General features: G+C 38.2%; 1 protein-coding gene and 1 long non-coding RNA gene across 3 annotated transcripts; both read left to right on the top strand.

Annotated features, from left to right (window-relative positions):
* The first annotated feature begins 374 nt into the window (after positions 1–374).
* Positions 375–2,267, top strand: LOC134666809 (RWD domain-containing protein 2B). The gene has a single exon (XM_063524107.1). The coding sequence runs from the start codon at positions 589–591 to the stop codon at positions 1,468–1,470; it is 882 nt and encodes a 293-aa protein (XP_063380177.1). The 5' UTR covers positions 375–588; the 3' UTR covers positions 1,471–2,267.
* Positions 2,268–5,876: 3,609 nt separating this feature from the next.
* On the top strand, positions 5,877–12,599 carry LOC134666855 (uncharacterized). 2 transcript variants are annotated; one of them, XR_010098552.1, is made up of 2 exons: positions 5,877–6,654; positions 9,509–12,599. It is a non-coding gene; the product is annotated as an uncharacterized LOC134666855 (long non-coding RNA). The 2 variants fall into 2 exon arrangements; XR_010098553.1 differs by having other exon boundaries at positions 8,884–12,599.
* The last annotated feature ends 14,027 nt before the right edge of the window (positions 12,600–26,626 follow it).

Genomic DNA, 26,626 nt, shown 5'->3' with positions numbered 1-26,626 from the left:
TTAAAGTCATTACACAGTATCGCACCGCACCGCGACCTTGGTGCGTCGCACCTATAACGGAAACAGATATTTCTTCCCCGCTCTCACTTATGGGTGCGACGAATCAAGGTCGCGGTGTGGTGTGATAGTGTGTTACCACCATTACAACGCACATTAAAAAAGCGCTTGAATGTGTCCGCACTGTAAATTCGATTTAACGATTAACGCTTAAAGTCGAAAATCCAACAACGCTTGAAAAAAACCGCCACTGACGCTTTTTTAACGCGAGAACCTGTTAATGGGGCCTAGGCCCTAGGCCTCAAATGTTAAATGACATGACATGAACATGTGTATACTACACTTTATTTTTATTTTTTTACACTTGTTTGTTGTATAAAAAAAATAGATTGCAGACAAATAGTAAATGTACGGTACGTCAACTACGTCAGTCACGGACTCACGGTTAGGTTAATGCACTTTTAACAATAATTACTATCATACCAAATGTTCTCGTGCCACGTAATCGTAAACATATACCTCCGACGGTATATTGTAAAAATATCTAGTTACAAATGAATCAGCAAAGGAAGCCAAATAGTTTGTTGAGCAATGGCAGCTTCTGAAGATTCATTTAAAGAGAAGCTCACAAACTCTCTAACACAGCAATTAAGTGAATATGAACTGTTGAAATCCATGTATCCAAACAACGATGATATAATTTTAACTGATACTAATATACTTGTTGACATAACTAATTTTGTGGAGAATGAATCAGAAACTGAATACACTCCAGGTCATTTGGATTTTATTTTAAACCTTAATATAGATGGTTCAAAATTGGAAGTCAGTGTTAATTTACCCAGCTTCTATCCAAGTGAAGAACCAGACTTGTATGTAAGGTGTAATCAATTGAATCGCTACCAGGAGACAACCCTGAATGCAGAATTGTCCAACTTTCTTAAAGAAAATTTTGTTGGAGAAGTTTGCATATATTCTGCAGTGTCATGGTTACAAGACAACTTACCAAAATTTACTGAACAGCTTGCAAACAGAGCTAGTGCTTATATCATTCCAGAATCAAAATGTACAGATGATGATAAATTTGTCAGATTGTGGATTTATTCCCACCATATATACAACAAAAGGAAAAGAGATGAAATAGAATCAAAAGCAAAAGATTTAAACCTGACAGGGTTTTGCCTGCCTGGGAAGCCTGGTATTATTTGTGTTGAAGGTGCAGGCAGTGACTGTAAAGAATGGTGGTCAATTATTAAAAGTATGTCTTGGAAAAAAATTGTTATAAAAATGACTGAAACTTTTGAAATTAGTGAAAAAGAAAAAGAACAAAAATTTCATAAGTTTCAAGAAATCCATTTTCCAAGTTCATCAGTTCGCTCTAAGCATGCAGATATGAGTGGACTTTCTAAGTATATGGATGAGCATGGACTGACAGAAATATTTAAAAATATGTTTGGAATAAGTGAAATTTGATAAGTCATGACATCCTAAAATAATAAAACCAAATCACATATCATACCAGACATCGGATTCTAGGGGCCAAAATCTTTTGACATGTAGGGCTAGTTCCTATATCAATAAATTAAACTACTGATAATTTTTCCTAATACTAAAGATTACCCCCGCTTCATTTTGTGACTGTATGTTATTTGTATGTTATTCCAGGGAGGATGATAAAGTTTACACAAAGCATATTTGATTGCTAGACTAGAAAAAAATATATTAACAAAGTTGCAAAAATCCCCCTAAAAATAAAGAAGGGAATTTAGTTCTTATTTTTTTTTTCATGTTAATACTTTTAATAAAATTATATTCTTACACAAAACATGAAGTGATCACTAGTTTAATTATTAGAGAAGCATTGATATTTTAGTTTATCAATATAGGAACTCTGCTGCGCTTAGCATAAGTGCAGTAACTCATTTTGAAATGTCAATCAATTACTTTGTACTTGTACAATATGTTGTACAGTTGAAAGAGATTTCAGTTAGAAATGAGTTACTGCTCTTATGCAAAGCACAGCAGCTCCCTACCTGTCCATTATGTTTAGCCCCCTGAAATCCAATGTCTGATCATAATTTCTACAATCTCTAATGTGCAATTCTAGAATATGTTAAGAGTCAAGTACTAGACTACTAAAGAGATCATATTATTCCATATTGGTCCTAAAACTATTTATAAGAAATAAACATGTTTAAAAATCCGTTTTGTTAACGGTGAGAGAACCAAGAGCCATAAAACATGCCTAACTGAATTTCAATTCTTTAAGTATTTAAATATATGAAATATTTTTATGGATGTGAGGTATTAGAAAATAAATAATACTCAAACCACTATATATATGTGCGTATGTTATTTGAAGAGTTCCTTCATTTCCTTCTTTCATTTCTTTAAGTATATGAAATATGTTTATGGATGTGAGTTATTACTATTAGAAAATTAATAATAGTCAAACCACTATATACATGTGCATATGTTATTTGAAGAGTTCCCTCAATTCCTTCTTTAATCTTCGTAATATCGGGGAAATACCTAAAATAACCGGCCACGCTAAGGGATCGACCATCGCATTTTTACTAAGTTTTTCGATACATCCTCACGCTTTTCTTTCATATCGGTTTACTTGTTATATCAAAGTAAATTTACATGCCTAAACCCTTTGCCTTTTCCCAAAGGCGTAGAACTCCTGAACTCCCTAGAAAAAGGCGCGAAACGAAATTAAAATTTTCTATGCGAAATCACAGTTCGTGCCAGTTTTTATTTAATTTGCCGCCTTTTTTTATTGACAAGATCTGCTTGACATTTCAAGAATGAAAGCGCTTATTAAAGCCGTAACAGACTACCGCACTGTACCGCGATCTTGGTCCGGTCAATATATCTCTTTCTCGCTCCAACTTATAGATGCGTCCTTAACGCACGTACGGCGACCACCATATTATAAGATGGTCAAGCAAGTCTAGTCAGTAGAAAAAGGCGCGAAATTAAAATTTTCTATGAGGTTATATCAATTCGCGACTACATTTTTTAAATTTGCCGCCTTTTTCTACTGTATAGATCTGCTTGACCAACTATAACTTGGTCAAGCAGATCTTGTCAGTAGAAAAAGGCGGCAAATTTGAAAAATGTAGGCACGAAGGGAGATCGTCTCATAGAAAATTTGAATTTCGCGCCTTTTTCTACTGACAAGATTTGCTTGACCGTCTATATACATTATGGACAAATAGGCGCCGTTCACAAAGCTATATATAAACCATATAAAGGATTCATGGATGGATTCATTGGATTGTATGGTTTCTGAACAGTCGCCCGTCAAGGTCGTGTCGAATAATCTTGCCAAATTAAATATTTTCAATAACTTTCTTCAAGCCATCTCCTCTCTCTTTTTCACCAAGGAAATTTCGTTACAACGTTGCATGTACCTTTCATTTGCTTCCGTTTCAATGGTTTTCTCTGAATTTGGAGGTAATCGCTGTGCTAGTGTTCACTCGGTCGGGAGCCACTAATGTACAACCAAATAATGCTCAACCCAAGAATGTACAGCCCAATAATAGGCGTCCATGGTGGACGCGTATTATTGGGCTGTACATTCCTGGGTTGAGCATTCTCGGGCCGCGCAATATTGGTCCGGGGCGATAATACGAAGCCACTCTTTTCACAGGGCAATAATGTACGACCCCATAATTCGCGTCCAATAATTTGAGTCCCTTGGCTTTCAATTATTGGGCTGCGCATTATTGGTACAGGTCGAGAAAGCCCGACCCAATAATGTACGACCCAATAATAGGAAGCCAAAAACCAGAGAGATTCTTTTTTTTAAGGGAGCTGTCAAAATTAGTAGGGACGTTCTGACATTAGCTCTTGACAATTTAAAAATAATCGGTTTTTTCTAGTGCCATCTTTCAGTGACATTGACAGTATTGTATTGACACTTGTTGGTTTACAAATACAATAAAATGAATTCTAATAAAAGAAACAGTAGACTCAGTAGAGGTACGAGGTACTGAAAAAATATTAATTAATGGAGAAGCCAAAGTTGGAGGTAAGTGCCGCAATTCAACAACTTAAGCTAAAAAAATCTTCGTGTCCGCATGGTATTCCCTCGTGCGTATGGACTGTACAGCATGGTGCTGGCGGAGCCGCTATGGCACATATTTAACCTCTGTCTCGAGCTAGAAGTATTCCCAGAAATTTGGAAAATTACTTGAGTGATAACCAGTATTGAAAGGTGGATCAGGAGATAAGGCAAGAGGGTTTCGACTTTCGACCGACACAAAGTTTGTACCCCACACTTAATTTTTTTAGACTGCATGAGAGACAGACAGCAGTAAGTATGTAGATTATGAAGGGCACAGATTGAAACCAGCAGTGACATGGCAGTTTGTTCAAAAGAATATCTTGGTTATATTTGACAACCAGTCTGGCCTAGTGGGTGCCTAGCCTAGTGACCCTGCCGGTGAAGCTGATGGTTCTGGGTTCAAATCCTGGTTAGGGAATTTATTTGTTTGATGAGCAGAGCTCGGATAGGGTGAGCTATTTGCCTTATATATGACATAAGACATGTCAAATTATAAGGCAAATAGCTCACCCTATCCGAGCTCTGTTGATGAGACAGATATTTGTATATTGAATAATTATATTGTTGTCTGGGTGCCCACAACACAAGCCTTCTTGAGCTTACCGTGGGACTTGGTCAATTTGTGTAAAAATGTCCCAATATATTTATTTATATTGAGATTGACTGAGAAAACAAGGTGTATGCTACAAGGTGGAGGTTTCTGCAAAACATATTGGTGAGTCCATTAAGACAGCTGTTTATCAGAAAAACTGAGACTGGGTCACTGATCAATGGGTCAAACACCATCAAAAACTACTACTTAAGAGCAAAAAAATTGTGTTTATGGGGTGGCCCCAGCTCCTCCATGACACCTAGCAGTGTCTTCAGGTCGCTAACTGCCTCCTTCAATGTGCACGGAGTCCCTAGGTATTGGTTCCTGTATACTTCTACCTTCTACCTACAGTGTAGGAGAATATGCTTTACTGTTTCTTCTTCTTCCATGCACACTCTGCACATGGGGCTGTCTGTTTTACCCATATTATGTAGGTGTTTGATTAGTGCAGCGGTCGGCAACAAGCAGCCCGCGAACCTCTCACTTGCACCCCGCGTGCCTCCTAGGCTATTTTGTATGTAATATTGACAAACAACAATGTCTGATAAAGTCATAAATATTAACAAAGTGCGGCCCGCATCAACTTCGGTAACTACTATTTGGTCCTTGGCTGCTAAAAGGTTGCCGACCGCTGGATTAGTCTGTTATGACCTGTGATTAATCCTACTATTTTGCGTAGTTGGTGTGAAATGAAATGAAATGAATGAAATGAAATGAAATAAAAAATTTATTGATAACAATTTGTTACATGTCTTTTTTTCCATATAAGTACTAGTATTGGTCTAGTATTCTATGTGCATATGCCTGTAAACATAATCCAAATTATATAAATAAAATTAATCGTTAAAATTTGCAATATATCGAAATTATTATTAACAATGAGAATGTAATTTATATCGGTACTATACAAATGTCACGCCTGTATTAATTATTAAATTACTAGTGGAATATTAAAAAACTCACTGTAATCGTAAAACGTGTCTGGGTGTTTTTAGTAATATTTTGGTGTAAGCTTGTAGTTTTGTTCTTTGGTCTGCCTACAGGTGTTCATTTTAGTCCAGTACTTATTGTGACACTCTTGGCAGCAGTCCGTCACAAATGAACTACGAGCGGTCGGGTTGAGCTGGAGCGAGGCCAGAGTGGTCGCTGAAGATAGGAAGGCGTGGCGCGAGCTTGTGAAGGCCCTTTGCACCTCTGGGGTGCCTTAGGACAACAACAACTTATTGTGAAGCTGGTTTCTGAACCTTTCCTGGCCAGTTCATCCGCTGCATCGTTTCCTCTTGATCCACTATGCCCCTTTATCCATTATACTGTTACTTTGTTGCCTTCTTTGCTCACTTCAGTGAGGCCTCGATGTCATTCAAGTATGAGTTCCGATGTAAGTTTGTAGCTACCTAGTGCTTGCAGTACTGATTTACTGTCTGACAGTATTAGTATATTTTCTTGTTTTACTTCTCGTCTTTTTATCGCTTTGCAAGCTTCCATTATTCCTACACATTCAGCTTGGAATCCCGTATTGTGTTCCCAGTGTAACCCAGGGGTTTTGAGATGTATATGTTCAGGTCCTCCGAGAAGACACCACATCCGGTCCCTTCATTTGTTTTTGAGCCATCTGTGGATATTCTTAAATTTGTTTGGTATAGTCCTTGTACAAAAAGAAACATAAAACATGAAAGAACACACATCATTAGTACAAAGGCGAACTTATCATGTAATTCATGTATGCGGCACCGCGATATAATACATTCGGTAAAGACACACTGAAAGAAAACGAACTTAAAGATGTTCTTCTGTTCTGCAGGAAAACAAGAAGATTCGAGGAGAATGGTGTGGCACTTAATGCCGCCGGGACAGTAACCTAGCTGCAGCTCCAACTCTAGGGAATTGGGCTGAATGAACGCAACACGTGATCGACAGCCCACCTGCTTCCTGCCGAGCGTCCCTACACTACATCTACATGGATTCGCTTATTCTGCTCTACAAAACTTCTGTAAGTAGAGAATGCACAAGTGCAAGAGTTGAAGGATTGAAAGAGCTTGTCGTCTTACCTGACAGTCTTCCACACATTTACCTTAATTAATTTAAATGATTTTAATAATTATAGTCCTTTTTAGGGTTCCGTACCTCAAAAGGAAAAAACGGAACCCTTATAGGATCACTCATGCGTCTGTCTGTCAGTCTGTCTGTCTGTCTGTCTGTCTGTCCGTCTGTCACAGCCGATTTTCTCCGGAACTACTGGACCAATCAAGTTGAAATTTGGTACACATATGTAAGTTTGTGACCCAAATATGGACATGTAACGTAAACAAATTAATTTTAAACATGGGGGCCACTTTTGGGGGGTAAATGAAAAAATTAAAAAAAAAAATTTCAAATTATATCATGTTACATATCAAATTAAAGAGCTTATTGTAAGGATCTCAAATATATTTTTTTTATAATTTTCGAATAAACAGTTTAGAAGTTATTCAAGAAAATAGGCAAAAAATGACCATTCCCCCCCCCTCCCTTTATCTCCGAAACTACTAAGTCTAAAATTTTGAAAAAAATACATAAAATAGGTCTATAGCTATAGATGACAGGAAAACCTATTATAAATGTACAGTCAAGCGTGAGTCGGACTTAATTACAGTTTTAGATCCGACCCCTACGGATTTTTTAAAGAGATTTCAATCACATATTTAATTACACAAACGGGTCTACCGCGATATAATTTCATTGTTTTTACCTTTAATTCCGACGTTTCAGCTGAGTTGCACTAGCTGTGGTCACGGAAAGACTGACGTCCCAACAAACCCACAAACGCCAACCAAACGCGCGTCCAAACGCGGTAGACCCGTTTGTGTAATTAAATATATGTACAAAACGCGAGAGTTTAAAGTGTTACATTTCACTCACGTTTCACATAAAAAATACATTGTTAACAGTGCCGGATTAACCAATAAGCAAAACAAGCACGTGCTTAGGGCACCACGTTCAGGGGGGAGCACCAAAATGCCAGGATTCGGGCCTGGTTCGGCCTAAAAGTAAAATTGCGTTTTTTATATCGAAACATTTTCGCGCTCGCTTCGCTCGCCTTTTCAATAACTTTCTAAGGTATGACAAAGGTGACATTCGGGTGACGACTGCAGCAACATTACTCTGTTGCAAAGTACTGTCAACTTAGTTAAGTTAAATATAGACCTGTTTAAAACAGCCAACGAAGTATTCCTAAGAAATACTAGGAACACTAACAGGCTGGTCATAAATAAAATGCAAAGAACTGCCACTTTTAAGAAAAATTGTTATGCTATGTGTGTCAATATATTTAATAAGTTACCCAACAACATAAGAGAATTGCCCAATAGTAAATTTAAAAGAGCACTTTTTCAATGGCTGCTGTCTTCGACATTTTATTCTATTAATGAATACCTTGTAAATCAACAATCTAGTTTTTAAATTATGTTAATTGAAGTGGTTTTGTTTGAGATAGATACATGATATATTATTATTTCATAATTGACAGTGTATTTTTATTTCTATTGTTGTTGATAATTAATTTGTATTAAACTAGTTTAAGTAGGTTAAGTTAGGTATATATTACACTAAAATTTGCATGCTGCATAGTCAGTTAAGAAAGATGGGACTTAAAAATGTATAATTTTACAGAAACAACTTGTATATAACCTTTTTTATCGCAAATAAAATGATAAAAAATGATTAAAACTTCCGTGATAAAATGATGTGACTGATTTCCATACTAAAAGTAAAAATGTACAACTGTCTATCATATTGCGTTTTTATATCGAAAAATTTTCGCGCTCGCTTCGCTCGCGTTTCAATCACTTTCTTAGATATGATAAAGGTGACATTCGGGTGGCGACTGCAGCAGTATTAGGTAATCTGTTGCAACATTACTGCAACGGCACTGTCAATTTTCGTGATAAAATGATGTGACTGATTTCCATTCTCAGCTGTAATGCGGCATTGAACTTCTCTCAATTTACCAAAAAAAATCAATGTAATCTTGATGACCCTAGGGAGAGGGGGCACCATGGTCTAGAAATGCTTAAAGCATCAAAATATCTTAATCCGGCACTGATTGTTAAAAATTGTGTAATATACGGAACCCTTGGAACGCGAGCCCGACTCGCACTTGGCCGGTTTTTTTTTCAGATTACCTCAATTACAGTATACTACAATACAATTCAAATACTCTTTATTGCACACCTCATTACAGAAAACAATACAAATAATACAGGAAGAAGAGATTAAACAACAGGCGGTCTTATCGCTAAAAAGCGATCTCTTCCAGACAACCTTACTACTTTTGAGGTTAGAACAACCCACGAAAACATTTAATGTAAAGTGTTGCCAAGACTAGTTGCATAAAGCTTTTACACTAAAAAAGTTATGAGATCCCGTAGTAGGTACCAAGACTTTTACTCTGTCATTCCTAACTTTATAAGCTCTAACAGTATAAAGCCAACATCTTGGTCAAACAGTACGGCTTGGCCGTTTCGTTGGTGTCATACTCATATGGACAATCCCGTAATGACACTTTCAGAATTTGAAAGACCTTTGTTGCTACTTTGTACAACAAGTCCACTGAGGGAGTGTTTGTAAAAACGACATATCAGTTTATATAAACTACGATAATACAAGGTCATATAAGCAGGCATAATTTTAAAACATTTAACATTTAGGTTTTCAGAAAAGTTACGTACCTATTTCTAGCGACATCTATGTATGTAGGGCCTATATAAAATAAGCCAGGAAAGTTATGAAAGTGAATTAAAGTTCATGTTGCACTGATAAAATCATTTTAAACAAATATTCTAAATATAATTATTCTCAAATTTCAGGAGCTGATACAAGCAGCCAGAATGAGTCTCTGCTGAGTCGCCGGCGCCGGACGTGCGTCGCGCGCCTCGGGCGACTGACGTCTTCGTGTGAGTCGCCAATTGCAGGGGAAGATACGAATAGTTAGGTATAAAAGCTACTTTAGTCAACCTCGCCTCAGTACTGTTTGTATTGACTGAAATACAAGTAGCATATATGAGACGTTCGGACGTATCCGTGAAAATACGAAGGTAAAGGAAATTGCACTACATTTTTAGAACCTATTCACCTGTCAGTAAGATATTGAAAAGGAAAGTTCATGAGTTTTATTATTTTCTTTCCTCCAACAGCTTCACATGGAGCAAATGTAAACCTTTTATGTTAATAATATCAGTAATGTCAAGGTACAACGCTCTTTAGAGCATATTGCCATTCCTTTTACTCGAGTGGCCTGTGGGTTAACTATACGAAGCGAGCCTACGATGCATTAAAAGTGCAGTATAACAATGCATTCAGAATGCTGTTGGGCTTACCTCGTAGATGTAGTGCATCTGGCATGTTTTGCGAAGCTAGAAGTTTTCTGGCAATCATGCGCAAGAAAATAGTATCTCTGCTAGGTCGAGTTAGAAGCAGTCCCAAACATACATGTTCGAAAAGTAGAACTCCCTTAGTAGGCCAAGCAATAAGAAGTTATAGAGGGAAATGCTAGGAACACAATTTTTGACTACGTAACTTTGTTTGGACTAGTTAGGAGGTGAACATATCAAAAGTCCCCGGCTGTAGCCCCGGTACTGGGGGGTAGACTAGTTATAGTCCAAACAAAGTTACGGAGTCAAAAACTGTGTTCCTAGCATTTCCCTCTACAACGTTTTTTGAGCATTCATTTCCTGACCTATAGATCGTGTTTCAATTTATCGCCTCTCGTTGGCAATTAAGGTGGTTCGCTTTCCATACAAAAAAAAAACAATTACATAAGTACCTAATAGTGTGTAATTACTTAATATAACGCAATTGTTTTTTGTATGGAAAGCGAACCACCTTAACTATTCGCACAACGTTTTGTAGTTGCAGTAAGTACTTACATATGGCCGGTTAAATTTTCGAAATAGGTATGTATTTACGTACAGTGCTAATTGCCGCACATAGAATAATTAAAGTTTGATCAATCGGAATATGTTCCTAAGTCACTTATTACATTTCGAATTATAAGTCTGTATTTTACAGCTTTAGATGTGCATGACTGCATATGCACATCTAAAGCTGAAAAATGCTTTCATGAAATTATGGCTAAATTATGTTAATAGGGACAAATGTATCATTTTCAACCAAATGGGTTCTTATTATCTGTTGTCAATAAGGCGCTATTTCCATAAAGCTTCAATTTGAAATCAGCCTCGTCGACAACCGACAATGTTAACCTTTTGGTTGAAAACGTCACAAATTATGGCGATAGAGAATACAATGTTCTGTTGCCAGAGTGCAGCACTAGTAAAACCCGTAAACGAGTGAATTGCAAAAAAGTGTAGGTAACACAATGGAATATTCACAAAAATATGAAAGAATGTAACACAAAATGAAGAAAATGTATGTGTTTTTTTTGTGTTACGTCACACAAAGGACGCCAAAATCGACGCCGCAATATTTTTCACGACGTGTAGAATAAAAGTGGCGTCGAATTCAGGAATCCGCAAATACTATGGTAGCCGATAGCCAAGTAATTTATCAATAGAACAATGTTAAAACAGTAGTAGAAACGGTGAGCTTTGCAAACTTTTAGTAGATTGGTTTGGTTTTGGTAGATTTCTCGGTTTGGCATGCTTGATGCTCTTCACATCACCACAGACGGAGGTCGACAGTTCGAATCTGTCTTGTTCAACCAATTGATGGAGGCACATGCACGCATACGAAGTATACGAACCACATATTACACTACCATCCTGGAGCTAATTGGATTATTTGCATCTACTATTATAGTATATACCTATGCCTTATTTTTACGCCTAAGACCTTAAGCTTTTAACAAAAACCATTATTTCTTTTATACCTACGGGCGGTTTAGCTCCCGTACCTACCTCTATTATACCTAGCCACGTGCTAAAGCAACAATGTCCTTTAAATCCGTATCCCGTATCGTGATAGTATTAAGATTCAACTCGTCTACATCGAGGTACCCGCCCCCGCCCCGCAGTAACAGTTATCTGTTTCACTCGGGGGCAAAGTTGTTGTTCAATCGCTCGTGCTAATATTGATACCCGAGCAAGCGAAAGATTCCAAAATTGAACCGATAGCGTAGCGAGTGGTTAAAAAAATGGAATCTTGAGCGTTGCGAGGGTTTCGAAGCGCGAGGGTTAAACAAAATTTGCTCCCGAGTGAAACACAAAATGTTTCACCACACCGACCCGAAGCAAATATTAAATGTAAAATATCAAACAAAATCAAATCCAAATTAATGTTACCTATTAAATATTTATCATCCAAAATCATCATAAAAGTCAGTTCTACCAGCAAACATAAGAAAACAACTCAAAATTTGCATTTGATTACTTTGCCTCACATGTGAATAAAATGCAACTTTGCTATCAGTTTTTGAAGTGCTAAGAAAGCCTTTCCGAGTAGGTGTGGTGAAAAATATAATGTTCTAATGCTGAAACGTATCACTATCACTGTTTAGTTAGAACAACATGAACCTCATAGAACCCTCTTTCAAGTGCTATTGAAAGAGGCGGCTATACAGGGCCTGGGGCCTAGGGCGGCGAATAGTTATTTACGATACAAGTGCGGAAAAGAGGAAATTCGAACGAGTGGCGATAAATTAAAACACGACCGAAGGGAGTGTTTTAAATCCACACGATTTGCAAATTACCTATTCGCACGTGTATCGTACAACGTTTTACAGTACATGGCCCTTTAAGCTTTTGACATACGCACGAAAAGTGCTATTTTACGCACTAGTGCGGGAAAATAGGACCATAATTATATACTTTAAATGATATTTTTATTATTAATTTGTATAAATGAATGTCATTAGTCATTGCCTACATTAAATGTACTTAATCTATGCTTCCATAAATATATTTACTATCATTATCAATATATTACAAGACGTTGCACATATGTCGTTGTTTCACTTATATGCACACCAATATAGCCTAATATAACTGGAAAGCCTGGCAGGCTAATCTTTTAACACGTTGGCTGCCATGAACATTGAACATCACCGTTGGGATCACGTAATCTTCTCTGTGTGCCCATGAGCATCACCAGTAGAATCGAAAGCTCGTTACCTCTTTATTGACCTCAGTAATAAATGTATAGTCAGATGCTGGGATCACTAAATTTGTAAGGGGCGTGGGAGATACACTTTAGGTGAAGGATGGTGGGCAGCCAATGTGTTTAATACTTCGTTTATTTTTGGTAGGCTTAATTTTGCTGCCCTTTTTAGGGTACTTACCGTAGGGAACTACTACGTTAAAAAAAACCTATGCTAAAATAAAAGGTAAAAAAACCTATTTCTATCTAAAGAGTTTGTATAGGTGTAACTGGGTCACAGCTGAATTCTTATAATGCAAACCGAAGGGCTATATGCAAGAGTACTCGTATGGAATAACAAACACCTTACGACAAAGACCATAATAACTGTCTACCAAACTTGTGTCTTTAGAGAATACTCTTGTAGGGGGCCGAAACCTGGACGTCGTAAGCTAATCAGGAACGAAGACTTAATTAACACCTTCCACGTGCGCTGCCTTCGGAGTAGGTAGGTATGGTATACTAAACATAACATGGAAAGACAGGGTTACTGGTTACCAACGAAAGTGCGCTGGAGTTTGCTAAGCTTCCTAGTATCACCGCGCTTATAATCTGAGACCGCGCTACTCAAACAGAGACGTTTGCGGCGGCTAGGGCATGTTTAACGAATGGACAGTGCTATTAGGCAAGTGCAACGTAAGACGTCATTACTCCGCTTTAAAGACTGCGTAAAGCGTAATATGATTGCGTTTAACAATAAAGCACTGCAACTCATGGAAAGACCTAGCAACACACCGCGTTGAGTGGAAGAACACCTTTTAAGAGGTCGCGTAACCAATGTTAGGTCCTGGTTTCAAGACTTGGCCCGAAAACGAGCAATAAGACATATATGTGCGATGAGGGTCGCCTTAATGCGAACCAGGTATGTTGCGGATGCAGATTTTTTATGACATCCGCGGATGCGGATATTTAAAGCCTCACATCCGCGGATGCGGATGCGGATGTCAAGATTTGGTACTCAAAAAACGTCAAATGTTACATATTTAGTATTTTTTATTTAAAAAAAAACGAACCGTTTAGTATTTGAACAAGAATATAGGTGACGTTCCACGGCAAAAGGTACCTTATGGCGGCTGGCGCTTACGTCGCATGGCGCCGCAATAATATTGGAGCGGCGTTAATAATAGCGTAAGCGCCAACCGCCATAAGGTACCTTTACCTGTGTGACGTCACATAGGTGTGTTTTATTTAATAAACAATAACTTGGCCGGTTTTTCGGGATCTAGACGATTTCGTTATATATAATGACGAAATTACCTAAAGGCCCCAGTACACAGTGAAGGATGGGCCATGCCACACCCTGGCCATTGTGTACAGGGGGCTATGCTATGGTATGCAATGGCGGACGACTGCCGTCAGTTGTATCAGCCGTGGTGAGCAATCGGGGAGTTGTCGGTTTTTTGGCACACTTCAAAGGAATCGTGGCGTACCGTGGCCTGTGGTGTTCACACAGTCGCCATTGTTTGTTTAGTTTCTTAAATTTTTGACCGCTTGATTCAATGTTAATAGCACAAAATGTCATCATTGTGGAGCAATGAAGAGACTTATCAGTTTATTATAGATTTATATGAATCAGAGCCTGCAATTTTTTTTTTTTTGATGCACCATTGTGTGAACACCTACGTGATATAGGCCTACTGTTGCGCATTGCAAAGCATGGCTTGGCATGGACCATCCTTGACCACTGTGTACTGGAGCCTTTACACTTACGCCAGCGGTGCCGTCTCTAATACCCCTAGTAGCATTTTCGTTGGGGCCCACGGTGCCAACGGTAGAGAAAACGTTGGGATGAGGTTCGTTCCGTAGCCAACATTAATTTTTTATTGGCCCACCATCGCATTTACCAACATTCGCTGTGGCACAGATGCCCAGCAATGGGCCTTTGTGTATTTTGGTAACGTTGGCTAAACAACGATAATATTCGTTGGCCCAATGATGACATATATCGCATTTACCAACATTGGCAGTGGCAGTGATGCCCAACAATGGGCCTTTGTGTATTTTGCTACCGTTCGCTAAACAACGATAACATTCGTTGGCCCAATGGTGACGAATACCGCATTTACCAACATTGGCTGTGGCACTGATGCCCAACAATGGGCCTTTGTTTATTTTGGTAACGTTGGCTAATCAACGATATCATCCGATGGCCCAATGACGACAAATATGGCATTTACCAACATTGGCTGTAGCATTGATGCCCAACAACGGGCCTTTGTTTATTTTGGTTACGTTGGCTAATCAACGACATCATCCGATGGCCCAATGACGACAAATATCGCATTTACCAACATTGGCTGTAGCATTGATGCCCAAAAATGGGCCTTTGTGTGTTTTGGTAACGTTGGCTAATCAACGATATCATCCGATGGCCCAACGATGACAAATATCGCATTTACCAACATTGGCTGTGGCACTGATGCCCAACAATGGGCCTTTGTTTATTTTGGTAACGTTGGCTAATCAACAATATCATACGATGGCCCAATGACGACAAATATCGCATTTACCAACATTGGCTGTAGCATTGATGCCCAACAAAGGGCCTTTGTGTATTTTGCTACCGTTCGCTAAACAACGATAACATTCGTTGGCCCAATGGTGACGAATACCGCATTTACCAACATTGGCTGTGGCACGGATGCCCAACAATGGGCCTTTGTGTATTTTGGTAACGTTGGCTAGTTAACGATATCATCCGATGGCCCAATGATGACAAATATCGCATTTACCAACATTGGCTGTGGCACTGACGCCTAACAATGGGCCTTTGTGTATTTTGGTACCGGTGGCTAAACAACGATAACATTCGTTGGCCCAGTGAGCACAAATATCGCATTTACCAACATTGGCTGTGGTACTGATGCCCAACAATGGGCCTGTGTGTATTTTGGTATCGGTGGCTAAACAACGATAATATTCTTTGGCCCAATGATGACATATATCGCATTTACCAACATTGGCAGTGGCACTGAAGCCCAACAATGGGCCTTTGTGTATTTTAGTAACGTTGGCTAACCAACGATATCATTCGATGGCCCAGTGAGGCCAAATGTCGCATTTATAACTATAGCCGGTCAAGCAAGTTTGTCACTAGAAAAGGTCGCGAAATTCAAATTTTCTATGGGACGACAACCCTTCACGCCTACATTTTTTAAATTTGTCGCTCTTTTCTAATGACGGAAATGGCTTGACAGAGTGTAACACCATAAACAAATAAATAAATATCACACGAGCATTTTAACAGAGGCCAGGGGCTGCGTGACGTCATCAAAATAGCTACCAGTTGAGTTTGCTTGTGGCGTCACTAGATGGCGTTACTGTCTCCAAACATCGAAGTTATAGTTATTTTCTCGATTATTCCGGATATAATCATAATATTTTTTACAAGTAACTTATAAATCTAATAGCTACAACTATAAAATTTATACATAAATTTAAAAATTTGTATTTTACCAATTTTTTCTCAATTGTAAGAATCCTCCACAAGGCCCAACGTTAAAGTTACAATGTTGGCCCTTTGTGGGACAAGCTGTGTTGGGCCTTCAACCTGGTGCACGACTACCTACCGACCTACCTGACTTGCCGTTGGGTAATTGTTGAATTTGCAAACAAGCACAACGAAAAAATTGCCCTTTTTTAATTTTTTGCAGTTGGCCCTACAGCAAGCCATACGGCCAAATGTAACAATTAACCAACCATCAAACAAATGTGTATAGGCCCAACCACGGCCCAACCAAAACCACCACCGTTGAATAATTGTATGATTTATTTAAATAGGCCCAACGAAAAAAATTACTCTAATGGCCCTCTGTTGGGAATCTTCGGGAGGGCCTTTGTCGAGGGCCCTCCAGCAAATCGTACGGCCAAATATAACAATTAACCAACCATCAAACAAATGTGTATTGGCCCAACCACGGCCCAACCAAAACCACCACCGTTGAATAATTGTATGATTTATTTAAATAGGCCCAACGAAAAAATTACTCTTATGGCCCTCTGTTGGGAATCTTCGGGAGGGCCTTTGTCGAGGGCCCTCCAGCAAATCGTACGGCCAAATATAACGGTTGCCCAACTAATACGTAAACAAAGGCCCAACAAAATCCCTACAAGAAAATGCTATTAGGGACGTTCCTGTTAGGTACCTACTTATTGGTCGACATCCGCATCATGCGGATGCTCCGCATCGATTTTATGCGAATGCGGATGTTGAAAATAATGCGGATGTTCCGCGGATGCGGATGCGAATATTCGCAACATCCCTGGTGCGGACCCTCGTATTACTTGACAGAAATGTGGACGATTATGCCGTTCAAAAATTGTGTCATATATATATATAGCCACGAGCGGTCCTGTCGCTAGATCACAGATGCTGCTTAATTATTTTAATCATCTGTAAATATATAAAAGGCCTGATGATGATGCTTTACGCGGCCATTGCCAAGATGAGGGGGGCGAAGTGCACCTGCCGTGTTAATGCGTCGTTTAATTGTACATAAGCCCGAAGTACGGTAAAACCTAGGATTTACCGGAAAACCCCAAGTTTTACCGATGCTGATCGGTAAAAGCCCGAAATGTCAATCAATAATACCGGTAAATCAAAGAAAAATCCGGTAAATTGAGGGCCGCAAGAACCGTTACGGGTTTGTATTTGTAACGTCATAGAAGCGTCGGTTCCGCCAGCATCGTTGTTTAATCTCTCTCCTCACACAAAACTAGTGTCCGACCGAAGGTTGGAGTCTGTGCTCAACTACTTATCCTGAAGCCTGAAGCACGGCTTTGACTCCACATGAAAGTTCCCCTCACGGGGGCACTTCAGACTTTTAGGCCCAGGTGAAGATCGATACCCAGCCTTGCGATATTGTCAACAAAAAATTTGGGGCTCGCTGCGCTCGCGTTTTTGGCTGTTTTGGTTGACCCTGTATCTATGTTAGCTTGACTGGTGAATGAATAGAGTTAGACCAAGAAAATTCTGCAATGATTTTGATAGCATTATAAGCAGTGCAGTGCAACTAGTGCAAATGTTATTTATACGTCATAATTTCATAGAAGTTTTGACGTTTAATAATAGTCAGGTGGCCGGCTGCATGAAACAAACCTCATCAAAAAATAGAATATACCTACCCTGTAGATAGGGTTGCCAGATGGTCGGGATTTGGCGGGATTCTCCCGATTTTTGGCATGTGTTCCCGATTCCCGACAAGGTGTAAACTGTCCCGAAAAACAGCTTCACGTTATAAAACAATAATTTCATGTTCCAACCTGCCCTCGAGCGAGCGAGCTGACGTAGTGCCAATAATGTGAAATATCATTGTTTTTAATACAATTACTTTAGTGTGAATGTATTTTTTTTCCCGGCTTAAGTCCCAAAATCCCGAAAAATGAATATTGTTTCCCGATAATAGCGCCTTTCGATCTGGCAACCCTACCTGTAGAGGTACCTGACATTTAGTAGCTTCCAACGCACTTGGTCGGCCTAGGCTTAACCTGGCAGATTTTGTACAAATGGCAAAAACGTTGGACAAAAATTAATCAAAAAAAACCTCATCGAAAAATAGAATGAAACTTGTATGGTAGGATACCTGACCTTGAGGACAGTAAAAAAAAAGTGGTCGGCCTCACCTTAGCCTGGCAGTTTTTGCAGTCCGACCAGATTTATTGGGTCACGTGAGAGCTACAATTTACCTCATCGAAAAATAGAATGAAACAAACGGATTATAATAGCTAAAATAAGCCTGTTGACGTATGTCTTGGTCGGCCTCACCTTAACCTGGCAGTTTTTGCAGTCCGACCAAATTTATTAAAAAATCATCAAAAATTTTTTATCGAAAAATCGTATGAAACTTGTATGGTACGATAGCTGCCTTTGAGGACAGTAAAAAAAAAGTGGTCGGCCAAATCCTGTGTTGGCAGGTTCCTGTGTCCGACAAATTCTGCAATGATTTTGATAGCATTATAAGCAGTGCAGTGCAACTAGTGCAAATGTTATTTATACGTCATAATTTCATAGAAGTTTTGACGTTTAATAATAGTCCGGTGGCCGGCTGCATGAAACAAACCTCATCAAAAAATAGAATATACCTACCCTGTAGAGGTACCTGACATTTAGTAGCTTCCAACGCACTTGGTCGGCCTAGGCTTAACCTGGCAGATTTTGTACAAATGGCAAAAACGTTGGACAAAAATTCATCAAAAAAAACCTCATCGAAAAATAGAATGAAACTTGTATGGTAGGATACCTGACCTTGAGGACAGTAAAAAAAAAGTGGTCGGCCTCACCTTAGCCTGGCAGTTTTTGCAGTCCGACCAGATTTATTGGGTCACGTGAGAGCTACAATTTACCTCATCGAAAAATAGAATGAAACAAACGGATTATAATAGCTAAAATAAACCTGTTGACGTATGGCTTGTTACGGATGGCTTTCACAAATTCAATGTGGCGGTGTGCGGCAGAATCCACTTGCATCAAATTTGATGCCACACATTGTGACTGGACATTAAGAGATGAAATGTATAAGATAAAATGGTTTGAAGGGCACATAACGCCTTTGCGAGTCGAAGAAATAACAAGATGATTATGATTAACAGTAATTATTAACAATAAAAGGGTTATTTCCACTAGTTCCCACCTTTTACCACTGGTAACTACTGAGAAAAAAAAATCCTAGTAGTTACCACCAACTCGGTTTGGTGGTACCTACTGGGAATTTTTATTCCCAGTAGTTACCACTGGTAAAAGGTGGGAATTTTTTTTCTACTAACCGAGCTTCGAAGGAGAAATGCTACAGTTGATGGAAAAAAGGCTGATTTGATACAAAGATAATCACTTAATATATGTGAGGTTATCTTGTGTATTTTACCATTTATTAAAATTTTGGAAGGCTCACGTGCAGTTTTTCCTGTTATATTACAAGTGTTCGATTGAAAACTAAGCTTTGGTGTATACCTAGATCACCTGCATGTACAAGAAGGCGTTTCATATACGCCCGCCCATCAGATAGGTACACAAAGTCATGATGCGTATGGAATACAGCATGTGTAGCCAAGCCATTATGCCCTAAATTATGTACTACTTCGTTAAAACTTAGCTTACCTGTGTATTTACTCTTTCCAAAATATTTATCTTCCTTAAATTGCAGCCTACACAAACGGTCTTTGTCATTTGCCTTAGTTTTTGGTACTCAAAGCTTTTTCTCACCGATTTATGCATATCGGGTCCTTGGGAAAAAAGGGAGATCCTATAGGTATATTTCCACAATTTGTCGCACACTATTGCAGTATTGTGGAGAAAAAAAAACATACAACCGCATTGATAACCTCTTCCTTTGGGATTTGGAAGTCGGTTAAAAAAGGAGAATGTTTACAATTTATTGGAAACAATGTATGTGATTTGACAGTGACAGCAACTCCACTATGGAGGCGCCACCTGGCGTGATAAAATGTCAGTTATGCCTCCTCATTCTATCTGTAGTGGAAAAGTAGGATATACGATTCAAAACTTGTCAAAAATCGATGAAAACCTTTTTATTTTTGACATCTGTGAGACATCATCTCAACGTAAGTGTTACTCTGAAACCACGTCGGTAGTTAGAAAACGTTATTTAGATATTAAGTAGATAGATTTATGAATAAAATTTGAACTGAATGTTTTCTTTTTTTTTAAAGCCCTCTAAGACCTCCATGGACTCATTTACTTATGACTTTTTTCAGTTAGCATTATTAAGTTAAGTTCAAGCTGCGAAGAAACCATATTTTCAATAAAGAAATTATTATTCTTTATAAATGTGGTCGGACTGCAAAAACTGCCCGGCTAAGGTGAGGCCGACTAAGCCATAAGTCAACAGGCTTATTAAGCTATTATAATCCGTTTGTTTCATTCTATTTTTCGATGAGGTAAATTGTAGCTCTTACGTGGTACCACAAAATTGGTCGGACACATTAACCTGCCAACACAGGATTTGGCCGACCACTTTTTTTTTTACTGTCCTAAAAGGCAGCTATCGTACTATACAAGTCTGCAGCGGATTTGATAGCCCACGCAGTGAAAGTGTTATTTTAAACGTCAAACTTCTATGAAATTATGACGTTTAAATGACACTTGCACTGCGTGGGCTATCAAATCCGCTGCAGACTTTTTTTGGTCCGACTCTATGAATTTTACACGCTTTGGAATGAAAATTGTCGAGTTACGAATTTTTTTCAAAAAAATGTATGGTGCATAAACAAGAAATCATTATTAAGTACCTACTCAAGAAACGCAAAACAAACCGTAATATTCTCGCAGATGGTTATACTACGAATTATTTGTGATTTTTTGGCATATTACATACATCCGTCACGGGTGCAGCTTTTTAAAAAAGAACATTAATTGTTTCTATGGAAAAAGCACGAAAACCAAAGTCAACTGTTGTGAGATATTTTGATTTTTTGTACCGGCTAAATACTTACATTTTGTTTGAAAAAAAATCATAACTAGTATTTTCGACTCAAATCGTCTGAAACTTACAACTTAGCATAAACATACTGGGCAAGACCCATTTCAGTCAAAAAAAATCTTAATATATATTATGTTGACTTTGGTTTTTGTGCTTTTCCCATAGAAACAATTAATGATTTTAAAAAAAGCCGCACCCGTGACGGATATAATAATATGTAGTATGCCAAAAAATCACAAATAATTCGTAGTATAACCACCTGCGAAGATATTACGGTTTGTTTTGTTTCTTGACTAAGTAATAATGATTTTTTGTTCCTGCTCCATACATTTTTTTGAAGTGAAAACTTCTTTAGCGGCGCTGAGCACTTTTTGAGGTGGGGAAAAAATGATAAACTCGATACCGCGTAATAGCGGAAGCAGTTATAAAGTTGACCCAAAAATTTTTTATTAAGCTATGAGCTTCATCACATATGTTCCTTGAGTAATTCTAAGCATTTCAAGCCTGGGAGCCAATAAGAAATGTGTGTCTACTCGGATTTGTAATGGATTCAAACTTTCAACCCCTTTTTAACCCTGTTAGGGGATGAATTTTACAAAACGCTGAAATTACTTTTCCTGTCTTTTAATAATATCCCCAAATACAAAGATTCAAGTCCCGCGTTCGAAAATTTTTTTGATATCCATACAAACTTTCAACTCCTTTTTCACCACCTTAGGGGATGAATTTTCAAAAACGCTGAAATTAGTTTTCTTGTATTTTAATAATATATCGTTTTACGAAGTTTCAAATTCCTAGCTTAAAATAAAACTTGAACCCCATACAAACTTTCATCCCCTTTTTAACCCCCTTAGGGGTTGAATTTCTCAAAATCGCTTCTTATCTCTTGTACACTTTATAAATGTAATCTAGTGTGCAAATTTCAACTTTCTATCTTTTGTAGTTTCGGCTCCGCGTAGCAAAAATCTCCAACCAAATTTTTCACCTTTTTACGTTTTTCTTGTAAAATTACTATGAAATTGAAAAAACAAATATCAGCAATGAATTCTACGTCTTTGGTTTATACGAAAATGATACCAAACTTGCCCTAGTACCCACCAGGATCAGAGTAGATTTTTTTTAAAGATGACGGATGGCGGCCGTCTTTGTACCCCACCCTCCCCCCCACTTCACGCTAGAAATGCTTAGAATTACTCAAATATCAGATGTGATGAAGCTCATAGCTTAATAAAATTTTTTTGGGTCATGTATGGCAGCGTTACATAACTGACTCCAGTATAACACATAACGCGTAACGACGACGACGACGGCTGACGTCATGTGTCAATTGTGTCACGCACAATGTTATTCACCAAAGAACTTTAGTCATAACCAGGTCATAACGTATCATAATCAGGTGAATTATTTGATGATTAAAACTATTATTCTTGATTAATTTCAGTTTTATTATAATAATCGGTTGTTCACAAGAAGAAAATTAACAATTATCCCTTTTACAATGTTTGCAGTCTTGCCTCCGAAAAATGCTATATATCAGCCATTAGAAAAAAGTAAATCCACCATAGACTCCAACCAGAGAGTTTATAGGCTAGATACATAAAACATGGTGTGACATAAAGCTATGTGTAGACTATTACGATATGATGCTTATAGCTCGGCCATCCTTTTAAAGAATAAGTGAGACCTCTCACTTATTTAAATTATATACTTAATTCTATACCTACTTTAACAATCAAAGATAACAAATTTAAACTTTAACAATAGTAATCTATCACAGGCACATTCAGCCGTGTCGATATATCGTTTTAAACAACAGTAATCTATGTTTCAAACTTCTAAACATAATAGTCTATTAAAGCCTTTGTCTCTCTATGCAATTGTAATAGCACTTCTCAAGTTTAATTTACCTTATATTATTAACAAGAGATCAATCTGACTCTCTGTGAGATTGTAATAGCATATCACAAATTTAATATACCTTATTATTAACAAGAGATCAATCTGACTATGAGATTGTAATAACATATCACAAGTTTAATTTACCTTATTATTAACAAGAGATCAATCTGTCTCTAACAATAACAATATCAATGAATTTACTTCTAATTATTATGTAGTAAGCCCTTATTACAATATTGTATCATTTACATGCATCATTATCATGTTACTTAAGTATGTCTAATGTTATGGTTTAGTCTGATTACCTGTAGTCATCTGAATATTTAAGGCCCACTCTAGACAGTCTGCCAAAATGTATATCTAACACACTACCTACATTGTTATGGCCTGCTCTAGACATGCTGCCGAGATTCATACCTTATCAATTATCATTGTTTCAATTTAATTTGTTATGGCCTGCTCTAGACTAGACTAGTCTAGTCTAGACAGTCTGCCATCACATCACGGCCTGCTCTAGAAGACAGGCTGTTATCAAAGCTTGCTCTAGACAGTCTGCACATTCATACCTAATTAATTATTTGAATTAATTTGTTTTGGCCTGCTCTAGAAGACATGCTGTTATCAAAGCTTGCTCTAGACAGTCTGCACATTCATACCTAATTAATTATTTGAATTAATTTGTTTTGGCCTGCTCTAGAAGACATGCTGTTATCAAAGCTTGCTCTAGACAGTCTGCACATTCATACCTAATTAATTATTTGAATTAATTTGTTATGGCCTGCTCTAGAAGACAGGCTGTTATCAAAGCTTGTTCTAGACAGTCTGCCAAGATCTATATTATCTGTAATCGACATAACCTACTACCATAACATTGACTATAATCACAGTTAGCTAAATCTTACAAAAATTTGTGATGTCTTTATCATCACATCTCTTAGGAAAATCACAACCTTTGTTTGGTACTACCTTAAAATACCACAATTATGTATTTATCTCAATGACCATTATATAACGAATAAGACTGTGTTATAAATTTACATTAATATTTTTTTTATTCATCATTATCGCTGGACTTTTCGCCGCCACTAATGTCGTTTTCACTGGCCTCGCTATCTAAATCTTTAAAGTGCAACCAAGGATAAATCTTGTCCAAAGCTACGATATTCTCGTATCGTTTGTTCCCTTTTTTTGTAAGTGGGGTGTCTTCCACAACAAATCTATCATTAGGCAATATTTTCACTATACGATACGGTCCATGAAATTTTGGTGTTAACTTTTTAGATTTTCCTACAAGATCTTTATCGAACACATTCCTTTCGACCCTAATTAAGTCGCCTACTTTATATTCTGTACCAGGCTTCCTGCTCTTATCGAAAGCCCTTTTTGAAGTTTCTTGTTGTCTTTGTATACAATCACCAGCTTCCGATCTCATAGATTGTAATCTATCGTCTGTCAATGGTTCGATTGTCTCAGTAATTACGTTTCCTAGTATGTTTTCCGAAGAAGTAACCAATTTAAATCCGAACAAGAGTTCCGAAGGGCTCTTACCCGTTGCTTTGTTCCAAGTGGTATTCATTCCTAATTGTATACTACCTACATGTTCATCCCAAGAGCTATCACTTTGGCCATGACATTTGGTGCTCAATGCTTCCGTGATTACTCGGTTATACCGTTCCACCTGTCCGTTCGCTCTTGGTGTGGCAACTGCATTTAGTACATGTTTTACGCCTAAACTTTCTATAAAAGATTTAAATTTTGTACTCGTAAAGCACGAACCTCTATCGGTTATCAGACGGGTGGGTGTACCGAAATAACTAAAATGTTCTTTGAAAACTCGAATGGCAGTTGTGGTTTTTGTATCGCGGATAGCTTTAATGTTAATATATTTTGTAAATGCGTCTATTATTACTAAAATATACATGTTGCCTCTCCTCGAGCGAACGAACGGCCCTAGATGGTCTGCGTGCAAAGTGTGGAATGGTATTTCCAATTTTGGTATCGGGTGGAGCATACCTTCCTTACATCCTCCAGGTCTCTTATGATGAGCACATTGGAGACAGGCCTCTACGTACTTTTTTACGAAACGTCGCATCTTTGGGAACCAGAATATACCACGGATTCTACTTAGAGTTTTCTCGTACCCAAAATGCCCCACATCATCATGGTTCATACGTAGGACCTGCCACCTCACGGACTTTGGGACTACCCAGCGTATTCCGTCTTCAAGAACTTTGTATACATAATTCCCTTTAAGCTGATAATTCTTATATATATTAGCGGCACTTTTAGAATTTTTATCTTGTAGCACCTCTCTAATTCTACTTATCTCGTCGTCGTTACTTTGAACTGTCGATATCCAGTCTTTTACATCAACATGTAGGACGTCTATTACATGTGTATCATCCTCGGGAGTAGGCTCAGCCACAGGACCACGACTGAGGGCATCTACGTGCGCCATTTGGGTACCCGCTCTATACTCAATCTCGCAGTCGTACTCCTGAAACTGCACCCACCACCGAGAAATTCGAGGAATAAGGTCTCTCTTCGTCAGTGTAGTTCGTAGCGCTCCACAGTCTGTGACTATTTTAAATCGTATGCCTAAAAGATATACACGGAATCTACTCAATGAGCTTATGACAGCTAAAGTCTCTAGTTCAAAAGAATGCATTTTCTGTTCATCTACTGTCGTTTTACGGCTATAGTATGCTACTGGCCTAAGTAATCCGTCAGTTCCACGTTGCATCAAAATACCTGCTACGCCATATTTAGATGCATCTGTATGTAGTTCTGTCTCTAAAGTGGCGTCATACAAAGCGAGTATAGGTCGTTCTATTAGTTTTTGTTTTAAGGTTTCAAACGCCTTTGTGTGTTCATCGTCCCATCTCCACTCAAATTTCGCTTTTAAAAGATCAGTGAGCGGGCACGCAATAAGCGCGAAGCCCTTAACAAACCGTCTAAAGAAACTTGTTAAACCAAGGAAACGTCTTAAATCGTGCACATTCTTTGGTGTTGGAAACTTGGATATTGCGTCAGTTTTCTTTGTACCAGGGCGAATACCCTCGCTGTTAACTCGAAATCCTAGAAAATCAATTTCAGTGTAAAAGAAGTGACACTTTTTTAACTTAAGGGTCAAACCAGCTCTTTGTAGAAGGTCAAGCACCTCCTCTAAACGGCTTATACCTTCTTCAAAGGAGTTGGCTGGGATCAAAATGTCGTCCATGTATATTAATGCGTATTTAAGTTGTGATTTGGTAAGTATTCTGTTCATTGTTCTCTGGAACACGGACGGCGCGTTCGCTAAACCGAAAGGCATACGCTTGAAATTATATTGTCCGTCAGGTGTCACAAACGAACTTTTATCCTGCGAGGTTTCTGCGATGGGTATCTGATAATAACCGGACGCTAAGTCCAGTGTTATAAATAACGAGTGCCCTGACAACATATCCAACTGATCATCGATCAATGGTAACGGGTAATGCTCTTTTTTTGTTATTCTAT

The sequence above is a fragment of the Cydia fagiglandana genome, chromosome 8 (assembly GCF_963556715.1).
Source record: "Cydia fagiglandana chromosome 8, ilCydFagi1.1, whole genome shotgun sequence".
NCBI lineage: Eukaryota > Metazoa > Arthropoda > Insecta > Lepidoptera > Tortricidae > Cydia > Cydia fagiglandana.
This window is presented reverse-complemented; position numbering and strand designations above follow the sequence as displayed.